Here is a 24,174-nt window from a genome sequence, read left to right as displayed (position 1 = left end):
TAGTACTGGAAGCCCTAGACAGAGCAATTAGGCAAGAAAAAGAAGTAGACATCCAATTTAAAAAGAAGAAGTAAAACTGTCTCTGTTTGCAGATGACATGATCTTATAGAAAACCGTGTAAAGACACTTCCAAAAACTGTTAGATCTAATCAATGAAGTCAATAAAGTTGCCGTATCCAATAGTAGTATAAAAAAATCTGTTCCATTTCTATACACTAATAATAAACTATCAAACTTAAGAAAATAATCCCATTTATAACTGCATCAAAATGAATAAAATACCCAGGAATAAATTTAACCAAGGAGATGAAAGACCTCTACACTGAACACTATAAGACATTGTTGAAAGAAATTGAAGAAAATAAATAAATGGGAAGATACTTGTGCTCATGGATTGGAAGAATTAATATTATTAAAACGTCTATACCCTCGAAAGCAATATACAGATTCAATGCAATCCCTATCAAAATTCCAATGGCATTTTTCACAGAAATAGAACAAACAATCCTAAAATTTGTATGGAACTACAGAAGACCCAGAATAGTCGAAGCAATCTTGAGAAAGGAACAAAACTTCAGAAATTATGTGCTCTGATTTTGACTATTACAAAACAATAGTAATCAAAGCAGTATGGTATTGGCATAACAAACAGACACATTGACCAATGGAACAGAATAGAGAGCTCAGAAATAAGCCCACGGATATTGGTCAATTAATTTATGCAAAGGAGCCAAGAATATACAATGGGGAAAGGACAGACACTTTATAAATGATGCTGGGAAAACTGGATAGCCACATTCAAAAGAATGAGACTGGACCACTATCTTGCACCATACACAAAAATTAATATAGATTGAAGACTTGAATGTAAGACCTGAAACTATAAAACTCCTAGCAGAAAACATAGGTAGTAAGATCCTTGATATAGGTCTTGGTGATGATTTTTTAGATTTGATCCAAAAATCAAAGGCATTGCCTTTAAAGCAAAAATAAACAAGTGAGACTACTTCAGACTAAAAAGCTTATTCGAAGCAAAGGAAACCATCGACAAAATGAAAAGGCAGCCTACTAAATGGGAGAAAGTATATGCAAATTGGGATTAATATCCAAAATATATAAAGAATTCATATAGCTCAATAGCAAAGAAACAAACAATATGATTAAAAAAACCACAACGAGATATCACCTCGCACCTGTTAGAATGGCTGTTGTCAAAAAGACAAGAAATAAGAAGTGTTGGGACTTCCCTCGTGGCTCAGTGGTTCGGAGTCCACCTGCCAATGCAGGGGACATGGGTTTGATCCCTGGTCCAGGAGGATCCCACATGCCACAGAGCAACTAAGCCTGCAAGCCGCAACTATTGAAGCCCATGCCCGTAGAGCCTGTGCTCCGCAGCAAGAGAAGCCACCACAATGAGAAGCCCGTGCACCACAGTGAAGAGTAGCCCCCGCTCTCTGCAACTAGAGAAAAGCCCACGTGCAGCAATGAAGACCCAACACAGCCAAAAAAAAAGAAAAAAAGAAATAAGAAGTGTTGGTGAGATCGTGGAGAAAAGGGAAAACTTGTGCACTGTTGATGGGAATGTAAATTGGTAGTCACTATGGAAAACACTATGGAGGTTTCTTAAAAAATTAAAATAGAACCACCATGTGTGGGCTTCCCTGGTGGCGCAGTGGTTAAGAATCCACCTGCCAATGCAGGGGACACGGGTTCGAGCCCTGGTCTGGGAAGATCCCACATGCCGTGGAGCATCTAAGCCCGTGTGCCACAACTACTGAGCCCACGTGCCACAACAACTGAAGCCCATGCACCTAGAGCCCATGCTCCACAACAAGAGAAGCCACCGCAATGGGAAGCCCTGAGAAGCCCACGCACGGCAACAAAGAGTAGCACCCGCTCATCGCAACTAGAGAAAGCCCGTGCACAGCAATGAAGACCCAAGGCAGCCAGAAATAAATTAAAAAAAAAGAAAGATAAGTAATATTTAAAAAAAAAAAAAAAAAAACTACCATGTGATCCAGCAATTCCACTTCTGGGTATTATCTGAAGGAAATAAAAACACTAAGTCAAAAAGGCATATGCAACCCAGTGTTCATTGCAGCGTTATTTACAATAGCCAAGATGTGGAAACAATCTAAGTGTCCATCAATCAATGAATGGTTAAAGAAAATGTGGAAATTTATGCCATGGAATATTATTCAGCCATTAAAAAGAAGGAAACCTTGCCATTTGCGACAACATGGATGGACCTTCAGAGCATTATGCTAAGTGAAATAAATCAAAGACAAATATCATTATGATCTTATATGTGGCCTCTTACAAACAACAGCAGCTAGGAGCCATAGATACAAGGACCAGGTTGCTGGTGGCTGGAGGCTAGGGGTGGGGGTGGGCAAAATGGTTGCAGGGGGTCAAAAGCTACAAATTTCCAGTTATAAAATAAATAAGTCATATGGATTGACTATAGTTAGTAATACTGCATTACATATTTGAAATTTTTCTGATAGACATTAGATCTTTAAAGTTTTCATCACAAGAAAAAAAAAGTTGTAACTATGTGCAGTGACAGATGTTACTGAGACATATTGTGATCATTTTGCATTATATACATATATGGAATCGTTACATTGTACACCTGAAACCAATGTTGTATGTCAACTATACCTCAATAAAAATGAATAAATAGCATCCCGTATGGCAAAGGTATTATTTTACTATCATCACCTTTTACATGATCACCCAACTGTAGTACTACATGGCTTTAACAAAAAAAAAAAGGCTGATTTTTCTCATAATATACCTCGCACGATATTTAAACAAGCACGAATCAGAAATGAAATTGAAAGGTGAATTGTTAAATAAACACAGTTGCAAAAGTGAAAACAGGAAAATATTAAGTTAAGCTTTTGGGAGAGATTTCTTACATCATTTTTATACAAATATATATTTTCCTTAAACCTAGAGGATTTACTTGTTTTTTGTCCTAACCATAGATGATATTGTGACCAACTTTAGCAGACTGTTTATACAGTGACTCTTTCTAGGAAAATGCTTTTAAGATCTAAAGTAGATTTTGTTATCCAAAAGTTATATTCAACCTTCCTATTAATTAAACTTTTTGGATTAGAGATATTTCAACTGGCCAACTTAATAAAATTACCATTGAGTAGGTTCAAGTATGGTTTTCCTCTGTTTTTGCTTTCTAGCTTCCTGAGAAAATAAATGGATAATAGTTTAAATATGGAAAATGATTATTATTTTTAAATCTCCTGTCATAGCCAAACATAAGATTGACTAAATCTTTCTGGGCAGATTTCTGCTCCACTCTTCTGCAGATTCTGTCTCTTAGAACTACCTTCTTGATTCTCTCTTTTTAAGTATTTGAATTATGAACAGCCTTTTATAAACCTCCTTAGGTTAAAATTGAATGGCCCTATTTTGTTGTGGTAATCAGAGCGAATGAAACATCAAAAGGTAGAGAGTTGTACCCTCTCTAGAATAAATATTTTGCCATTATCTTTGTTGCTATCACAGTAATATTAATAAGTATGTACATGAATTCTTTACTGAGCACTTTATATACGTTGTCTCTTTTAATACTTACCTTAACCCTATGAGGACAGTACTGTGATTACCAGCTATCAAATGTGTGATCTTAAAGTACTGTAGAGATTCAGTAAACTCATATGCATAATACTTGCACCATTGCAATTTTTTCACTCTTCTTTCCCTGCCTCTCTGTCCACATACTAACTTTGCATTTTAAGTGTTTTAAATAAACACCTCTACTAACTGAGTGTTTACTCCCTGGCAGATTTCTGTGTTAAGCTCCTGGGAAACAAAAGGTGACCTGATATATATGTTATCTTCCTAGACTTTATAAAGTGTGACTCTTTAGAAAGGAATACTTGAATCAGTGCTATAGTTAAGTCATGACCAACAATTACTGGATCAAATCTCTCTTGAGAGTTTGGAATATTTAATGAATCAGCAACAGAGGAGGCAGCAGGGCAAACAAATAAGAGAATCAAAAAAAAAATCTGTGCTATCCACTTACTGTAATTTAAAATACGAATGCACTTCCCACAGGAGGAGGATGGATTCTAGGATTTGGACACGTGTTAGGTATGATTGAGGAGTCCTTTTGTGGGGTGTGGGAGAATGGTACTGTTTTTTTCTATAGTTCTTTTGAGTTTATTGAGAGGAAAGGTAATAGTAAAGGTCATTGTTCAGTTTCTGTAAGTGTGGGGTCCTCTTTGTGCTGCAGTGGAAAATGCAGCTCCTCTCTTTCTTTTGCCTCCTGACCTATCTCACTTTCTTCCCTACTAGGAAAATGTTGACTGTGTTTTGGCTAAGATGCATGGCCTCGAGGGGACAGCAGTGTGCCAAAGGGCTCTGTGTGGGAGGCATACTTCAGGCCAATTTATGCAAGCAGCAGGTCATTCTAGGGCTGTAGGCCGGAATGCTGTGCGTCCTCTGGCTTGGAGACATGCAGCTCCTTGGAGCTAAGCTATCGTGCCGTCTTAGTAAATATTTCCTGCCCCCGTGATCACTTGAGGAGCAGAACTCCCTGGAGATGTCTGTGTCTCGTCCCTCACAGCTGGCTTTTCACAGAGGCCAGATACTGACTTAGCCATCCTGGCTGCAATTCAGGATGACCAAAACCCACTTTCAGCCTGCTTTTTGATTTTGTATTGAGAAACAGTTGCAGCAAAGCAATATCTGGGAAGAGGAATGCCTCTTGCTCTGCGTGGTGAGTCCCCCTGTGCCCTCCCAGGGCGGATGTGAGCCTTAGCAGCTAAAGACATGGGGACACCTGTGGGTTCTCTGTGGCTTTGATTATAAAGCTAGAGTCAGGTTTGATCGCAATACAATCTCCCAAATTACTGATTACACATAACTGACTGTTCATGCTTTAACCTGCATTTGCTCTTTGGCATACTGTTGACCTGTTGAAAAAAATAATGAACCCCTGTTTCTTAGTATATAGTCTACATGATGGGGACCTGATTAAGAAAGTATTTTCTAGCATTTTCAGTCATAGGAAATGTTATTAGAGATCAGTCAAGATAAGACACATACAAATCTACCTTCGCTTAGAAATGGGTTGTGGGCTATTCTCAGAATTCACTGTTCTTTGCCCTTCCCTGTACTCTGCTGTACAGTGTCTTTGTTTCAAGAGACTCAAAGCACCTGTCATACCACATCTTAAAAGAAGGAAACTAAAAAAAACAGACTTATTTAGAATACAGCTGAGTTTCCTGTGCAAAGAGTTTTCTGATGGTTCTTAGGGTTCCTTTCACTATAACTGCTCTCCTCACATTTGCCTAGTATTTTGAGCCACCTATGATTGGGTAAAACAATTTGGGATTTCATTATTAAATTCGTGTATTCTTATAAAAAGAAGTCTTCCATCTCATTTCAAGAGAACAAAGGCCCTCAGATGAGTCACAGATAGTTTCACCAGTCACCAAAGATGCTGTTTAAGTAAGTTTCAGTTGTTACCTTCAGGGTGTTGGGAAGCTGGACACTTGCCAGACATGCCAGGTGCATGGACTTAACATTGATGACCTTTCAGAGGACTCAGAGATTTTGTTTGGGTTTGTGTCTGCAAGTAATTCATAACAGTTTTTTTAAGAGTCAAATGTTGTGCTAAAGATTTCCTTTTATGCTTTCTTTTTAGTTCCTTGGCTGCTGGTGTGTTTCTCTGTTTTCCTAAATTTACAGTAGCTGTCAGTCTTGTGCTGAGTTCTCCTCTCAGTAATACACTGAATTGTGCAATTCTTTTGGGCCTAGTTTGGAACAGGCATTCTTCCCAGAACCTAGTTGGCTTCTCAAAGGTTAAACACTTTTGGCAAACAACTGCAAATATGACCGAATAAAACCATGAAAACGAAAAACCACAAGAACAGCAGGAAAAACAATTATTTCTGACAGTGAACTACATGGATGCAGAGGACTCGTCTCTTTTAAAGTTTGTTCCTCCGTTTAGGTCTTCTTAGTTTGTTAATTCTTACGATCCTCTCTTTGCTTCAAATAAAACCAACAACATAATGCCTTTTATGATTCTCCATCCCCCTGGGGGTGGGAGGGGTGGCAGTGACAGAAACTGTAACAGCTGTTTCTTCTTAGTTTATTTTAACCTTTTCGTTACCCCAATCACAATCAAACTACTCTTTCTAGAACACAACTGAAAAGAAGAATGCTTTTGGAAAGGAATACAAACCAGATTATTAAATTGATTTGATAGGATCTAGGGATTCATTTTTTGGTTTCTTTTTTTGTTGTCATGTCTTAAGTATTTCTCTACTTATAAACTACAGAAAATGAATGTGTTTCTGGTAGATGTTTCTGTAAATGCACCTTGCTTAATATCACTTTAATATCTAAAATGAATTTTGGTTTGTGGCTTCTTTACGTGCCCTATTCATAGATTTGATTTTTCAGAGCAGCCCAAAGTGCTTGTCTAGTAAATTATGTAGGACCTATGTTTTAAGAGGATGACTATTTTTGTAAGTTTTAGTATTTACATAAAGGGCTTATCCTTTTGAGAACTCTGTCATAACCGTATATTTTACCAGTAGAGTTCCTATATAATCTCTACAATGCTTCTGTTCATATAAATATGAACCTTAATTTTTAAGTTTTAAATTTAGATTTCTTTTGATTGACACATCGTCTCTCTCTTGGCTGCCTACGTCTTATGTCTGTTTCAACAACGTAACTGGAAGTTTATGAGTTCTCCAACTCATCAGCTTTGCTCTTAACATGTTGAAGGATAATACTTACTATCAAGTCTTCATTAAAACTAAAATTCAGAATCATCTTTAGAAAGGAAATGTGAATCGAGGCTGAAAACAGATCAGCAAGACAAATCAGCAGAAATCAGTTGGATTTATAACTGATCTTTTTCCCTCCAGGAAGATGAACTGTTAGAAGTGACCCATCCCTATACTGGCAGCATAGCATGCTGGATTAGACCATGGATTACACAGGCAGGTTGTGTGGGTTCTGACCCTGCCTACTACTTCCTGACTCTGTGACTTTGAGAAGATTTCCTAAGTTTTCTGTAATCTGTCTGTGGTAAAATGGGGATAATACCATTACTGCTTCCTAGGGATGTTATCTGAATCAAATGAATTAGTATTTGTAAAGAGCTTAAACCAGAATTTAACAGAATTGCCAAGTTTCTTAAATAGTTAAAAAAATTGAAAGAGTGATGAAAATATCTCTTCTCCTAAGATTACACATTCTTAATTAATAAATGCTTTTTTCTTCATTAATGCCAGGCTTCTTATTCTCTGTAAAACCACTGCTTGTATCTATTGTACAAATTACACTATATGACCCAGCAATCCCACTACTGGGCATATACCCAGAGAAAACCATAATGCAAAAAGACACATGTACCCCAATGTTCATTGCAGCACTATTTACAATAGCCAGGTCATGGAAGCAACCTAAATGCCCACTGACAGGCGAGTGGATAAAGAAGATGTGGTACATATATACAATGGAATATCACTCAGCCATAAAAAGGAATGAAGTTGGGTCATTTGTAGAGACGTGGATGGACCTAGAGACTGTCATACAGAGTGAAGTAAGTGAGAAAGAGAAAAACAATATCGTATATTAACGCATACATGTGGAATCTAGAAAACTGGTACAGATGAACCGGTTTGCAAGGCAGAGACAGAGACACAGATGTAGAGAACAAACCTATCGACACCAAGGGGGGAAAGTAGGGGGATGGGGGTGGGGTGGAGAGTGGGATGAATTGGGAGATTGGGATTGACATATATACACTAATATGTATAAAATAGATAATAAGAACTTGCTGTATAAAAAATAAATAAAATAAAATTCAAAAAAAGAGAAATTACACTATGTTGTTGAAGACAGTCTAGAAAACGAGTGTTCGATCTATTTGCGCTAAGAATTTGTTTTCTCATGTTCCTTGTTTACTAAAAATGCAAAGTTTAACAGACTTCAATTACTTTGTAGATCTTGTTGGCTAAAAGTAGGAGTTTGGAGAGATTCTATTCTTGGCTTAGGGCTTCTGATTTTTGTATAACAACCATCATTATTGTCTAAGATCTGGAAGGGACTTTGATTCTCAAATTAATATGTTCTATGAGCACCAATGAGTTGTTTAGTTGGGAATGTCACTCCCATTCCTCGTCATCCTGAGGGCAGCTGATTTCACATGTTACATTCAGTCCCTCCCTCCTGATTACTTATTGTTTTCCCCTCCCTTTCTGTATATCAGAATGGCTGGACTCCCTTGTTTTGAATCAAACGCTAAAACTTTTTATTTCATTCTGCTACTGAATCTTGTTAATGCCTCCTCTCCTTTTCACTGACTCATTTGCCAAACTTGGCTATCTGCCACTTTACTTCCTCAGCCTTATTATCCCATATCTTCAGCTAAAAACAAGATTTGAATTTCTCTTCATCAGTTCAAACTCTCAAGGTCTAAACGATAACTCATCTGTATCTTATCTCTTTTAACTACAAAAAGCCACATACTGAGAGAGGACAATCATACTTGACAAAAGACTGATGTCTTGACTATATCAAGAACTTCTACAAATGAATAAGAGAAAAAGGCAGTTCAATAGAAAAGTGAGGGGAATACATGAACACCTGTTTCAAAGGTGAAACATGAATGGCCAAAAACATGATAAGATGTTCAAACTTATTAGTAAACAAGTAAATGCAAAATAAAACCACCATGAGATTCCATTTCACACTCAATGAATTGGCATATATGAAAATATGCCAGTTTCATAGATTGGTGAAGATGTGGAACAATGAGCATTCTCATACTTGGTTGGTGGGAATACATTTTGGAGCAATCACTTTGAAAGCAAATGTGGTATTACCTAACTTGATTAAACGTATGCGTATCCTGTGGCCCAACAATTCTACTGTTAGTTATTTGGCATGTGTACTCTAGGACACCTGCACAAAACTGTTTCAAACATTAATGTTTGGAATAGCAAAACACTGGAAATGACCAAAATATTCCTAAGTAGGATGAATAAATAAATTACAGTGTGTTAAATCAATGGAATACTGTACATCTAGAAAACAAGTGAACTTTAGCTACATGAATCAAGAAGGGTAAGTCTGAAACACATAATATTGAGGAAAAATGCTACTTATGGGAATTTATATGGGATCGTTTCCTTTCTGATAGATTATGTAGGGATATTTACACATTCACTGTTGTATAAAGTACAATGAAAAGCAAGGGAAGAGGAAGATGATTTAGGAAGGGACCAAAGGAGGCTTCAAAGGTATCATTACCCTCTATTTCTAAGGCTGGGTGGGAAGGCCATTCTTTCCCCTTTAAGATTGATAGATTCACTACATACAGTTCAATGTATATTTTATGATTAATACACAAAGAATCTAATGCTCAATAACTATACTTAATGTTTTCAGTATCAAGTGAGTTTTTGTGGATTCCTCCTCTTAGTCTTGAAATATAAGCATTCCACAGTAGAATACAAAGTTAAGGTTAGACGTGCCCTTAGAATTAGTTAATATGGATATTTGTTTGAAGGCATATTGAATAGAACTGGGTTGCTTTCCAGTTAAACACTAGTTTCTTAATAGGAGTAATAATAATAAAGCTAGCTCTTTATAACATTTCAGATATTTTACAAATCACGATAACATAATCCTGGAAAAACTCTACTGAACAGATACATATAAGATATTAGGATAAAAATTTATAGAAAGAATGTAGAAAGAGGGAAACTATAGACTCTCTAGAAACAAAGAACTTTCCAAGGCTGTGGACTTGGATCCATGAAGTTGATTTTACTGTTCTCCTAATATGATTGGATATAGTAATCCCCACTTATCTGTGGTTTTGCTTTCCATGGTTTCATTTTCCCACAGTCAATTGCAACACCAAAGTATTAAATGGAATACTTTAGAAATAAACAATTCATAAGTTTTAAATTGCATGTTGCCCTGAGTAGCATGATGAAATCTCATGCCTTCCCACTCCATCCCACGCGAAACATGAATTATGCCTTTGTCCAGCATGTTTCACCTGACCATCACTTAGCAGCCCTCTTGGTCATCAGACCGACTGTCGCAATATTGCAGTGCTTGTGTTCAAGTAATTTTTATTTTACATAATAATGGCTCCAAAGCACAAGAGTAGTGATGCTGGCAACTCAGATATGCCAAAGAGATGCTGTAAAGTAATTCTTTAAGTGAAAAGGTGAAAGTTCTCAGTAAGGAAAGAAAAAAAATTATATGCTGAGGTTGCTAAAGTCTATGGTAAGAATGACTCTTCTATCCATGAAATTGTGAAGAAGGAGAAAGAAATTTGTGATAATTTTGCTGTCGTACCTCAAACTGTAAAAACTTATGGCCACAGTACCTAATAAGTTTGTAGTTAAGATAGAAAAAGCGTTAAATTTGTACAAGATATTTCAAGAGAGACTACATTCACATAAATTTTATTACAGAATATTGTTATAATTGTTCTCTTTTACTAGCATTTATTATTGTTAATCTCTTTGCCTAATTTATAAGTTAAACTTCATCATTGGTGTGTATACATGGGAAATAAATAGTATATATAGAGCTCAGTATTATCCGTGATTTCATGCATCCACCGGGGGTCTTGGAATGTATCCCCCAGTAATAAAGGAGGACTACTGTACTACTAAACACATTAGGGGAAGATGGAGAGAAGCTCACAGTCTTACAGTTCTGTGATCTTTTTCCAGTTGCTCCATAGACAGTTTTACATGAGGGTGGGCTTGGCACTGAGAAGATTGGGAGGGAACATTGGTGTGTTTTTTAGCTTTTTTTTTTTTTTTTTTCCACACCGCATGTCTTACGGGATCTCAGTTCTCTGACCAGGGATTGAACCCGGACCACGGCAGTGAAAGCCGGGAATCCTAACCACTAGGCTACCAGAGAACTCCTAGACTTTATTTCTGCAGCCAACTCTGGAGTTTTCCTTTTTGAGTTTTTTCTGACTCTCTCCCCTTTTTGCCATCTGGCATGTAGAGTATGCATTTCCCACATTTCCCCCTTTTACAAAGTTACAGACTCTCTACAAAGTTAGAGACTACAGAGAAACGGCAATGTTCAAGGAGTTGGGGAGTTTATGATGGAATACACAATTTGATGAAACTCCATCAAAGGCACTCGGTCGTAAAGCCAAATACAGAAATACACAAGTCATGTGACAGTGGGATGCGGGTGGGGATTGCTCTGTACCGTTGTTGTTGTTGGAAGCAGAATCCCCTCATTAAAGCTTGCATTGTATGAAATTTAAAAAAGAAAAGAAAAAGAAGGAAAGGAACACAAATACAAACCCAGAAATAATCCTGCTAAAAATGCACAAATATTTCTGAAAATAGACAAATGTCTTATAACATTGGTCTTAAATTATTTTTATTGCATGTGTTAAAGTCCTCCAGAAATAGAAATTTTCTTCAGTTGTTCCTTTTACTTACTTGCCCCAAAATTCTACAGGAAAGTTTAGAACATGGTGTACTAAATTTATTAGATTGTAATCCATTTGATTTCTCACTTTTTTATATCAGTTCATGAAATTTATTGTTTAGAGAGGCATCACTAGAGATGTCTCGGGAAATAATAGAAATGTAAAGTACTTTGCCACACAGGAAGTGGAAAAGCAATTTCTATTTTCTGAAGGACTATAATGTCATGGAGTCATTTAGCAGAGAGCAGTAGATAGCGAAGACGGATGAGAGGCATAGAAAAGTGCAGGACCAGTGCACAGTGTGTGAGTAATACTCCAACCCACATGCACACACACATATACACAAGTACAATCTTTTTTTTTTTTTTTCCCCAGATCCAGTATCTACTTCTAAAGATTGCTCATCTAGAATTTAACTTGTTTCTTTTTATGCTTCCAGCCCACAAAAGACTACTAGGACTGCATGTCATTAGGTTCTGGATTACTTAATTATTTTCATCCATTCTTATTATTCAGTATATTGATGATTTATATATTTTGTGTTCCTCCTTTTTCTGACTATGTGGCCTCCTCCCAACTGAAAATGAAGATTGCTGTGTCCACTGTATCCTGGCCTGCCTGTTCTGTGAATTCCTGACCCTCTGCAATATTGTCCTGGGACAAGCTTCGTGTGGCATCTGCACCTCTGAAGCCTGCTGCTGTTGCTGCGGAGATGAAATGGGAGATGACTGTAACTGCCCTTGTGACATGGATTGTGGCATCATGGATGCCTGTTGTGAATCATCAGACTGTTTGGAAATCTGTATGGAATGCTGTGGAATTTGTTTTCCTTCGTAAATATTTATCTTCTGTTTGCATTAAAACTGGAGAGTGTTTTAAAATTTTTCTTTTAAGGGGGAAAGAAAAGCACGTGGTAAGATTCTCATCAAACAATCCAGTATTTGCACTGTTAACTCATTATTTTAGGAAATCTCTGAGAGCCTTTTTTTTCCTCTAACCAAATCTACATGGTTTAATATGTGAAATTTTAACTACTTCTAGACTTCTTAATAGGTTACAACGACTGAGGGACATTTTGACAAAACAGAAAGAAAGGAAGGGAGGGAGGGAGGGAGGAAGGAAGGGAGAGAGGGAGGGAGGAAGGAAGGGAGAGAGGGAGGGAGGAAGGAAGGGAGAGAGGGAGGGAGGAAGGAAAAGACAAAATGTCTCCTCCTTTATTTACTTATTTCTATTTCTTTTAACCATTCTTAGGAGCCCCTTGCTCCAAATGTATTATTTCTCAGTGGTTATTTAAATCAGACAATTTACTTGTGATGTTTATTAATGGTTAAAAGTAAGTATTCTTTAAACTTTGGGAAACAAACCCACACAGTTGTCGGGGACCCAGTGTTCATCTCCATGCTGTGTTCGCCACTCGCTCAGCAAACGCTGAGTGCCTACTGTGTGTAATCTCCTGCTGCAACACAGAGATGGATGTCGTTCAGCTCCAATCCAGAGGAGCACAGGAAAGTTTAGAAGAGGAAAGAGACCAGCAAAGAATAAACCAGCCCACAGGGCATATTGAAGTGAGGATTATGAGAGAGAGAAACTCAAAAGGCTATAGGAATACACAGAAAGGAAAGCTAATGTCTACTGGAATATTCAGAAGGCTTCAAGGAGAATGTGGCATTTGAAGGAGGCCTCTTAGGATGAGTGATTCATCTGCTGCTTGAATGAATTATATTTAGGACCAAGTTTTAGTTGACTAGCCTGAGCTGTGTGTGCCCTTGAGCAGTTAGAAGAAAAACGCCTTAAGTATGCATTTTCTTTTTTTAAACTATAAAATTAACTAATAATATGCATTTTTTACATAATTTAGATGTTATGATAAAGTTTTGATAAAAACAATGCTTTATTTAAAAAGCTATGTTTTTTAAAGAATGTGGAATACTTTTGAAAAGTTACACTTAAATTAGGAGATTTTTAATATTAAAATCTCAGCATTCTCATTTTGATTTATTCAAAAGCTTTTCTTTTTGAGAGCTTTAAGTCTTTTGCTGGGGGGGTTGTTAAGAAACAAACCAACAACCCCCCAATATTTATAAACACAGTTAATCTTAAATGCAAACCATTCCTTCCAATTCAGTAGGAATCTTGACATCCACTACTATGACCGAATTTCAGTACTGCAACTTTATATTAAATGAAACCATTATGGCAGGTTATAAATATCCTTAAGTATAAAGAAATTAGTCAGTTACAAGACTTACTAAGTGTTAGCGACTTAGTAAGTTACAAAGTTACTAATACATAGAGACTTTGTGTGATGCAGATGAAAGGGAGGATAAATTTTCATACTACCTGCTCTCCTACTAAGTTTGATGTCCCCAAATTGTCGTTTGGTTTGATTTAATGTAATTCCTTGTAGAAATTTTGAAAGTATACCTTTGGATGAATAGTTATTTTTGATTCTTCCAGTTGAATATCAAATTGATAGTAAAAACAAATGCATACTTTTAGGAAGCCTTTTAGTAAATTTAGTCTTTTAAGAAAGATTTTAAACATAAAGCATGGGTATGAGACCCACGGTTTTTCCTTTGAGATGAAACTTAGTTTCTACTTGTATCATTACTTAAAAGGCTTAAAAAAGAAAAAAAATTAGCAGACTCTTGAATCCCCCTTTCAGTACTGTTTACACACGCACACACGCATACGCATACACACACACACACACACACACACACACACAGTTAAATTGTCCGTTTTAAATAGAGTTCTAGTAAACAGCTGTCTTTCTGTTCCTTGTCTAAAGAGCATCTTTGATGTAACAAATGAAATATAAGAACATCTTTCTACTATTTCATAGTAACCAGAGTCTGAGTATTTACGTATACCCAGAGTTAACTTATGCATATATATTAGGATGTGAGAGTATCAACTTTATACTGACATATAAAACCTCCTAATGACCTGAAATCATTAAAATATTATACTTTTTGTCCTGCAAAAATTTTCAGCCAAATGGTTTGACTAATGTTTAAGTGTATTCTGCTACTATTTGCGATGATGATATTAGCACTTTTAAAATAATGTTTCTCTGTAACAGAGAGCATTAGTTGATAGCAGAATTTTATTCTCATATTTATATTCACAGTACTTTTGCTCTATTGTCTATCCTGCAGTCACTCCATAAAGTACCATGTATGATTTTTTAAAAATAAATGAAAAAAACAAAAGTAGGCAAATGTGAAAATAGTTTCAATGTGTATTTTAGAATTTCTGTATGTAAAATGTTTTGTTGAATTATATGGTCATCATGACTAAGTGCTCTAGTTTACAGTTATAGATTTGGTCTCTTTTTAAATGTGGAAATTTAATCTTAAATATTTTTCAACTGGATCTGTATTATCCCAAATATATTATTATGAAATTTAAAAAATGACTTCTCTCTTGTTCTTTAGCCTATTTTCAATCTAATTGATATATTGATATTTAAACGAATTCAACTATAATTTAAAACCTTAAGCTTTTCTTTTCTCCTTACATCCCTCTCTAAAGATTTCCTAGTCTTATTATGTAAATCACATGACTCATGCCCATAAATGAACTATGAAAGATTCAGATCGGTTTATACTGCAAATCATAGTTGACAAATGATTTCAAAACATAGTTTTCTTTTAAAAATTCACAATAGAGCAAAATGCATGTTTTGTACATTTTTTTAGTAAATTGCTTTTACTCATTTGCTTTGGAATTATCTCCCAACTTATAAAAACTGTGGTAGGTTATTTTAAATATGTGTACTGAAATTAAACACAAAATAGCTGTGCAATTGGGTATTAAATTTAATGAATTTCACCCAAGAGTAAATCATCAGAAGTACTTTCAACTAGGATCTTTAGTGTCACAATTTTTAAGTAACAGGAAATGTTTTACTGTTAGTATTTAACCCCCAAAATCACTTTATTTAGGAGAAGCCTTTTTACTTAGGAATATAATAATTTTATTTTTGTGTTTTTATAGTATATCGACTATATCCATTTTCCTCACCTGAAGCAGTCAGTGCTTCTCTGAACAGTTCAAGGAGTAACCAAGGCAACCTTATGTAATAACTTTTCATTCTTTATCCATACAAACTCTATCAGTGCCCTAGATTCTAATGTTATAAACGTCAAACTCACTGCCTAACATAAATAAGACTTGAGTCCAGAGTCTCTGTGGCTTGCCTTCTTGAATTCCAGTTTAAATGCCTAGATTTACCCAACCACCTAATGAATAAGTTTATTTATTAATAAGATTATTTTTCAAATTATTCAAGACCTTTATGCCCTTTCCAATTACTTGTGATTTGTAGGCCTGTAGGTTTATTACATCTAATCTGACAAGCAAGATAAAATTTAATCAGATACTATAATATCCATTTTTCTCTTATTTTAATACTAATATAGGAAATCATACCATTTTTGTTTTAAACAGCAGTTAATACAGGGATAGGGTTTATTCTACACTATTTATATTTTATAATCGAGGATTAGGTACTACAAGGCAGTCTTTTTAACCCTTCATCTCCATGTCCCCTATAACCAATAAATTTATAGTGACTATTTTCTCTAAGCCCCTCAAGGGAGTCAAAAAACCCTCAGGATGTTTCATCCTAGGGAAGAAGTTTGGCGCTTCCCGTGAGAAAACTGTTAGTTCCAACAGTGAGGCTACTGATATATACTTGCTCATTTCAGATTACTTTTAGAGATTCTGGTTAAAATGGAAGGGGTTGTGGAGAGGGAATACCATTATGATGCAGCCCTAACGTAGAGGGTGGTTTTTGCAAAAACTGTCATTGGTGACTAAATCCACCATGTGTTTTCACACTGCAAAATTCCCAGTGAACAATGGCTGCTCCCTGTACTTTAAAGGACTATGAATCAGTATCATCCGAATGATCAAATTTTAATAAAGTCAACCGGCAATCTGTACGTGGAAAGGATTCTAAGCAAAGCCACATCTGAGCCTCACCTGGAAAGCAGGATCTCTATCTAGGCAAGCAGAAATCTGCAGCACCTCATTCTTTATCAGACTGGGACAACAGTGTGACGTCTCCCACTAGGGTAACAACTATAGCCCCAAGCTGCCAAATGTCAACCTGAGTAGTTCCCTCCCTTCCGACTGAACCGCGGCCACTAGTTCCAGTTCTGTTGTTTGTCCATTATGTATGCCCTTGATGCCTCGCCTCAGCCCTTGCTAAAAGAGACTCTTGAATTTATTTGTGAGGGGACCATGAAGAAATCACTTTAGATACCCATGCCTGGACATATTACCAACATCGAGTATAGCTATATGTGTTAAAGACAAAGTATAGCTCTGCAATTAAGTGTTCATTTTCAGGCAGGTCTTTGAGGTTCAGTGGAGAATGTAATTATCAGGAAAATAGTGAAAAGCAAATTCAAACAAATTCTAAGTTTAGCTTGAAAAACTGAAAAGGTTCTTAAGTTCTGTCTGATGCATAAAGGGGTAGAAGCAAAGGAATTACATTCCAAAGCCAAGAAAGAGGGTGTACAAAAGCAGCTGATCCACTTGACATAGTTCATAGCCTTTTGCAAAGGAATAAAAGCCCGTTGAGCAGGGAACCAAAAGATCTCATTATAGGATGAAGCCAAGCCATATTAAAGCTTGTGCACTAGTAACTATGTCTAAAAACAGCCTGCTGTTTTATATTGAACCAATACATTTCTTAACTTGGTAGGTTGCAGTGTAAAGATGTACAGAGCCTGTCTGCTGGATGCTATGCCAATTACAGATGCGGCGGAGTGGTGTCAAACACCTACAAATAGTTAGGATCTCAAGCAATCTTAGAGTGAAACAAAAGAAGTTTTAAAATGTCATTTCAAAACCTAGATAGCACAGTTCATCATATGTGTCTGACTCTCAGAGTCTCGAGATCACCTTTATTATATAATTTACTGTGGACGTCATATGATCCCTCAATCAGAATGCACAATTCTTTCAAGGACATGAATAGTGCCTGAGAGATAAGGAGAATATCTTTTAAAAGTAACACCTTCAGATGACAAGGCACCTGTGATCAGCTCTGCAGGAACTGCGTTTTATTGGTGTTGAGGTGAAGGAGGAGGGAAATGCCCATGAATACATATTATATTAGATTTTGTTAGATCATCAGAAAGAATAATTGGGCATATTTACACAATTACGTTTTAGTAAACTATTATGCCAGCTTAACGATAATACATATTCTGGTAAAAGTACATTAAATGGCAATCCTAAAGCAATTTGGCTGCTGAAGACATGATATTTTTTTTATCTAATTATTCACAAATTAATGAATAAAATTAAATTCAAATCACTGAAGAAAATGAAGCAATGGTGAGAATCAGAACTACAGATTAGTTAAAGCAAAGATATGCAATGCATAACAGAATTAAAGCATTTCTTTTATTCAAACTCAGTGCTTAAAAAAGAACAAATCCATCATCTTGAAATTTGACTTGTAGCTTGACATTAAAAATAATATGAGTAGAATTTTCAGTGGGGTAAGCACAAAACTAGTTCAAGTTGTGTCACTCTCAATTACTGTACTCAGGTGGTGTGCCCATTAAAATTCCCACTTGTGGGTTCCGCTCACTATGCAAATGGGGTCATTACCTGGAGAATTTAATTGGTTATGACACTGGGAGTAGGACTTCTCCTTTCAAAATAAACCTACTTACACACATTTTCACTAGAAATTTGATTGTTATATATACTTGGGATTGTTTTGCCCTATAAATATTTACTAAAATTAAACTGCCTTTGCTTACTTATTTCTTACAAATAATTCAAAGTGGATCCGAATTACTTTGCGCATGTGGTTTTATTTGTTTCTCTATAAGGCTAGTTAGAATGATCTTTTGTAAATCATATTGCTAACAAAATAGTGTTTAAAAAAATCTTTGTATTTTTCACACTACCCATCACATGTGGGTACACTTCCAGTGAAGGTTTTCATCATTGAATAGTATGTTTTCTCTTTCATCATAGTTCTAAATATTCACTTTGAGGGGCTTCTTCCATTTTTCTCCTTTTTTGTCACTTACAAAAAAAATGTACAGTTAAAGAGTTGACCTGCCCTCTTGGGTGTATAATATACATAGCATGGCTGAGAAGCCATGCCTGTAACACTTGCAAGGCCCTTATATTCACTGATAAGACCAGGTGAAGATATTAAGTTGTTTGTAAGAATTAGTTCTAGAGACAGTTCTACCAAGAACCACGAGACATTTAAAAATGTAAAAAGAACAAACAATAAATCATTATGAAAAGTACAGTTCTCCATATACCTACCATCTGTTTCCACTAACTGTGGCAATTTCAACTGGAAAAAAACCCGAGTTTACAACTAGATAACAAGAACATTGATAATGGCCTGAACTTACAACAAACACTGAAATTACAGTATGGTTTAGTGAAATGTAATATTAAACTGGACACCCAGGAATTTAGTTCCTAGACACTGTCTCAACCAGCAGTTCCCAGAGTGAACTTGAAGTGGGAACAGGTTTGCTGTAAGTATTAATGATATACTCTCAGGGAAGTGCTAATAGTTCCTTGGAAGAGAGAGGGGTTTGCAGTCTAAATTCGTATTACAATACCAAGTTGTACAACAAGCCCAGATTTTATCACTAGCTTATCTGGACCTAAAGAGAATATTTTTCCTTTAATGTAAAAAAGAATATTCTAAAATCAGAGAAAAAAATAATTCTAGGGATGACAGAAGAAGAAATACTACACATTTGTAACTGGACCATTGGGCAGGATTTTTAACATCTGTAACTATGGGAAATTTCCCATAAAATATCAAACATGGATCCAAGTCTCTACATTCATTTTTCTATGATATTTCTAATTGTGCCCGGAGGATAGGAATGAGTTGGCGCATCCAATAAATATAATCATTTACATGCACAGAGCTCCCTTTGAAGTTAATAGACCTATGGAAAGGGGAGTTATGCACCACGAAAACGGAGTTCAACCTGAGTCTAGTTCTTTCTTTTTAACATGCAGTGGTATTGCCAACACATTTGGATTTTCTTACTGCTTATCTTTTCTTTGTATGTGATGTTTCAGTTGGAGTTGAGTGAAGTGCTCCATGTGTAGAGGAAAGATAGCCCAAAAGAGAGGATGTGATGATTGGCAAGCTTATACTCAGGGACCAGCTTTATAAGATAGTATCCAAAAGTGATAGGGCCTGACGTTTGTAGAGCTTGTTTAACTTTTCAAAAGGAAACCATAGACATTGTCTCATTTGATCTTCACAATGCCATGATTTATCCAAGATATACATTTTTACCTCCATTTTACAGATGAAAACACTGTGACAGACTGCGTAAGTTCACTTCCTAAAGCCACACAGTTCCTGATAGAATGTAGGAAACCTGATTTCTATTCCCAGGTCTTTCCATTAGAGAGGTTTTTTTTTTTAAGCAATCTTATATACAACTTAATATAATAAAGAGATTCAGCTGCAATGTCTCTGATTGAAACTGGAGTGAGGAAGTTGGGATCTGAATTCTTATCTGCCTTGTTCCTTGTTTCCCATCTTTCCTACTTTCAGTGGATGTCCTGGCATGGGCTCCAAGGGAGACTGAAAATCATAGCTACTTATCTGAAGATACTTATATGTGCTACTTATTTCTTATTATACACATTGACCCCAAAGTCAATCAACTCACAATATTTCACTGTCCTGTTCCTACTTATCAATGAGTCTCTCACTGTTGTGGCCTCGCCCGTTGCGGAGCACAGGCTCCGGACGCGCAGGCTCAGCGGCCATGGCTCACGGACCCAGCCGCTCCGCGGCATGTGGGATCTTCCCGGACCGGGGCACGAACCCGTGTCCCCTGCATCAGCAGGCGGACTCTCAACCACTGCGCCACCAGGGAAGCCCCAAGAGATAGATGTTCTTCATAAGACTATTTGCTGGTCATTCTCCATAGGTCCCTGCAGATCTGTTCTCTGTTCTCTGTCTCTGCCTGCATTGTGCCAGGATCCCTTGCTTTCTGATTTCTAATTGGCTCTGGCTGATGGCAAGCACTAATGGGAAATCAGAAGGTGGGAGGAGATAGAGGTCAAGGTACTAATTCCCACTGTGCTCCTAGGCCCCCTTCCTGCCAGGCAGTGATTTTTAACAACTCCATTCCTCCATATAAGGTGATCTTGTGCAGTGACCCCTGTCCCATAGCTTCAACTCCGTGACCTTGCCCCCTCCGGCATGGGGAAGTAATATTTCCCACCTCTGCTGGTCCCTGGAACTTCAAAAATCCCTGTTTTGTTACCTTTCAACTGATTGTTCCTCTGTAAACCGTCCCTTTTATTAAATGCTCTTCAATTAAGCCCTTTGAGTGAGCCATCTGTTTCCTGCCAGTACTCTGACTAATGAGTAAAAGTGAGTTTGTGTGTGTGCAAATGCACATGTTGTCTGAATCCAATACTGTTATCATGTGTTTCTAAGATTTATCAAAGTAACGTAAATCCTGGTGGTCTCTTAGATGTCTGTCTCTAACATGGACAGTCCAATTTAATATCGCAAGAACTACACTAGACACTCCAGAAATGTACTTGACAACTTCAGGTTCAATGATCACACCTCTCCATGCTAATATTTGAGACTATAACAAGCTGAGGGTGGGAGATAGAAAGAAAGAGGGTATCATTACCATGAATGGTCCAAAGTTTATTGAGTTTATAAAGCTTTAGGATCCCTAGAGATAATGAGGTTTTCCTGTTTCCCTACAACCTAAAATGATTCAACATTATTGACATAAGCAGACCCACCATAGAAACCTTAGCCTGGAAATGAATCCCTCCAGAAATGTCGTATCTGGGGACTCTATGTGAATGTAACCAGTGGTAATAAAACAATTGAATATGACATCTGTATGCCTTCAGAGTCAAACAGTTCTAAGCTAAAGTAGGTCCAGTATCAACCTTGGTCCTCCAGTTCCACCCCCAAGTTGGTAAACTGACAACATTTTAACAGATTCCTCAATATTCACCCAGTTAGTCAAGGAGACTTTACTGATAACCTGTTTGTTCCAGACCCTGTGCTGGGAATAGGGATAGCAAGATGTCCATTTACGAATTCTCAGTTTAGAGAGAGAATGCAGATTAATTTGATAGAATTAAAGAGTTTTAATAGAGACAGTATAATTGCTAAGAGAGGGGAGAAATGGAGGCTGACTAATGCTCCCCAGGAGAGCCAGGAAGTCTTCCTAGAAGAGGTAATATTTGAACTGGGATTTGGAGAAAGTAAATAGTTATTGGTGCATTCTGAAGTTGCAGTAATGTTGGAAAGGATAGAGTTGGTGATTATGGGAAGAAGTAGAACTGAGTCCAACAAGGCAGCACTTTAACTGCTTTGCTGAAGTCTTCTGAACTCTGACCTGTAGGCAAAGTGAAGCCTTCTGAGGATTTAAATCAAGGAAATGGCAAGATCAAATTTATATTTTGATATAATTTTATTGGGGCAGCAGAGGAATGATGGATTAGAGGGGACTGAGGATGAACGTGGGTCGGGAGTTAAAAGATTGTGGGTTCATCTGCACAAAAGATGGTGAGGGCCTGACCTAAGGCATTGACTGTAGAAACGGATTGGGGGGTGGGGGCGCCATGGGGAGGGACAGGATTAAACACATTTCTGAAAGAGAATTGAAAGACTATTCCAGGTGAAATAACGAGTTAAATGTGCCCTGTGTTTGCATACAAAACTGTATGGATGTTAAATCAAAGTCAAATTCATAGAAATTTTAAAGTATATACATGTTTCAGGCCACCAGTGTCATGTCTTCACTAGTGAGTTAATGGATCTGAAAGTACTTGTAAACAGTTTCACCAATATTAGGAAACTTTGTCAGAATTCCATTTAGGGTTTATATGATGGGAATGGTAGTATACATAGTGTTCAGGTGGGTGAACCAGTGAGAAAAATGTTAGAGTAAAATTTTCCACTTCCCTAGTATGGTAGGGATGTATGCTAATGGATGTAAGCCAGGGGTTAACAGGGAGAAGTGAGAGAAAAACAGAAGCAAAGGGACATGGACAAAGGATCTCCAGAGTGTCTGGCATATAAGAGGTGTTCATTTATATATTTACTGAATTAATATGTGAACAAATGAGTAAATAAATGAGCATATATGTATATCATGAATAACAATGTGCAGAATTGGATTTGTATTAGTACAACACACTGGATGAAAATTACGAGCATAATAACTGAAAGAGAGGGGAAATTTTCACTGGGCTACGCACACAATGGATGGGTCATTTTTAACTAAATCGAAAGATCCCTAACCAGTTACTGATTACTGACTGGTTAAATGAATCATTCTTTAATCGTCTTAGTAAGTCCAGTTCCCATCATGTCTGAGGTCATACGTTACCTAATACATTGTTTCCTTAGTTCTACCTAATAAAGTGACCCAAATCTGCTTTAACTATTTTATTCTGCGCAAAAAATTTGCAAAAGGATCATAGAATTAAATTCTGTTTTTTTACAAAATAATTACGTTAAAATGTAAATACTTAAATTGACGTTGCAAATACTAATGGATTTTCAAGGAGGTCTTTAAAATATAGGTGTGTCCTAAGGATCATAAGGGAGAAGGAGAGTCACCAGGGCAAAAGGAAGTCACTTGTCCCTGGTGGTGGAGGCTGGTACTTGAAGGGAATCACAATACAGCTGCCCAGGTGGAAGTTTGACTTGCATCTGGCAACTAGATCATAAAATATGAACTGAGTTCATGAAAACATTTATTAATTATTGAAAGTACGGAAGACAAGGCAATGGAAATCCAAACCAAAGCTTAAATTGGCTAGATTCTTAAAATGTTTATTTTGACTCCTTGGGTGTTTTTGTTTTCAGAGATCACATCATAGAATAAAAGGAGTCATATGCTAAGGCTTTTCATATATTATGAAGTCAAATGGTTGCCATTTATTTAGATTACATTTTCCTTTAAACAAAACGTTTTGTTTAGGTTCTTTGACCTTAAATATGATAAACTGTACTGAAGTGTATAGGTGGTACTAGTAATTAGTCAGAGGCTAGCTCAAAACATATTTTTAAAATATTTCAGTGCATACTATTGGCATTTTAATCATTTCTTCTTTAAAGAAGAGTATCTGCCTATGACTATTTCCATGGGGAGTAAAATTCATATTTAATGAGAGAAAACATGTTACTTTTATGCTTTCTTAATTTTCAACAAGTATCTGATTTTGAAAAGTATCAAATGCCTGCATATATTTGTGACAAAAAAGTTGTATTCTTTCTATATTCACTCAAAATTTCCCGTCATTTGGAAGATGGCAGATCGTCTTCAAAAAGTTTTTCTAAATGAAAAATATGGTGGGCTAATACACTGCATAATTACATGCCACGTTTGCATTAATAAAGAATTATACTTGTAAGTTTTACAACTAGAAGTAGCACTGTGGTTGTCATACATTACAGCACACACAATTTGATTGTTACAGAGTAGACATCTGCCAGAAACATTTCATTTTAGCATGATGAATTTACCTTAGCCCTGTCAAGAATCGCATTACAATGCCAAAGTATTGCTTTGAATATAGGTTGAAAAACAGAAATAAATTTGTTGAGGTAGAGTTTCAAATCCCCTCAGAATCATGTCATTACTGGTATTGTGGCTAGGCACACA

At 36.6% G+C, this 24,174-nt stretch overlaps 1 protein-coding gene across 2 annotated transcripts in view; it reads left to right on the top strand.

Annotated features, from left to right (window-relative positions):
* MDFIC (MyoD family inhibitor domain containing) overlaps nt 1-12,578 on the top strand; it is a 98,903-nt gene extending 86,325 nt beyond the window's left edge. For both annotated transcript variants that reach the window (XM_060156012.1, XM_060156011.1), the window contains exon 5: nt 12,075-12,578. In XM_060156012.1, the coding sequence (XP_060011995.1) occupies nt 12,075-12,322 (248 nt within the window). In that variant the 3' untranslated portion in view covers nt 12,323-12,578. The remainder of the gene's footprint in view (nt 1-12,074) is intronic.
* Nucleotides 12,579-24,174: the final 11,596 nt, after the last annotated feature.

The sequence above is a fragment of the Lagenorhynchus albirostris genome, chromosome 8 (assembly GCF_949774975.1).
Source record: "Lagenorhynchus albirostris chromosome 8, mLagAlb1.1, whole genome shotgun sequence".
Taxonomy (NCBI): domain Eukaryota; kingdom Metazoa; phylum Chordata; class Mammalia; order Artiodactyla; family Delphinidae; genus Lagenorhynchus; species Lagenorhynchus albirostris.
Note: the sequence above shows the minus strand (reverse complement) of the source record. Positions and strands in the feature narration are given on the sequence as shown.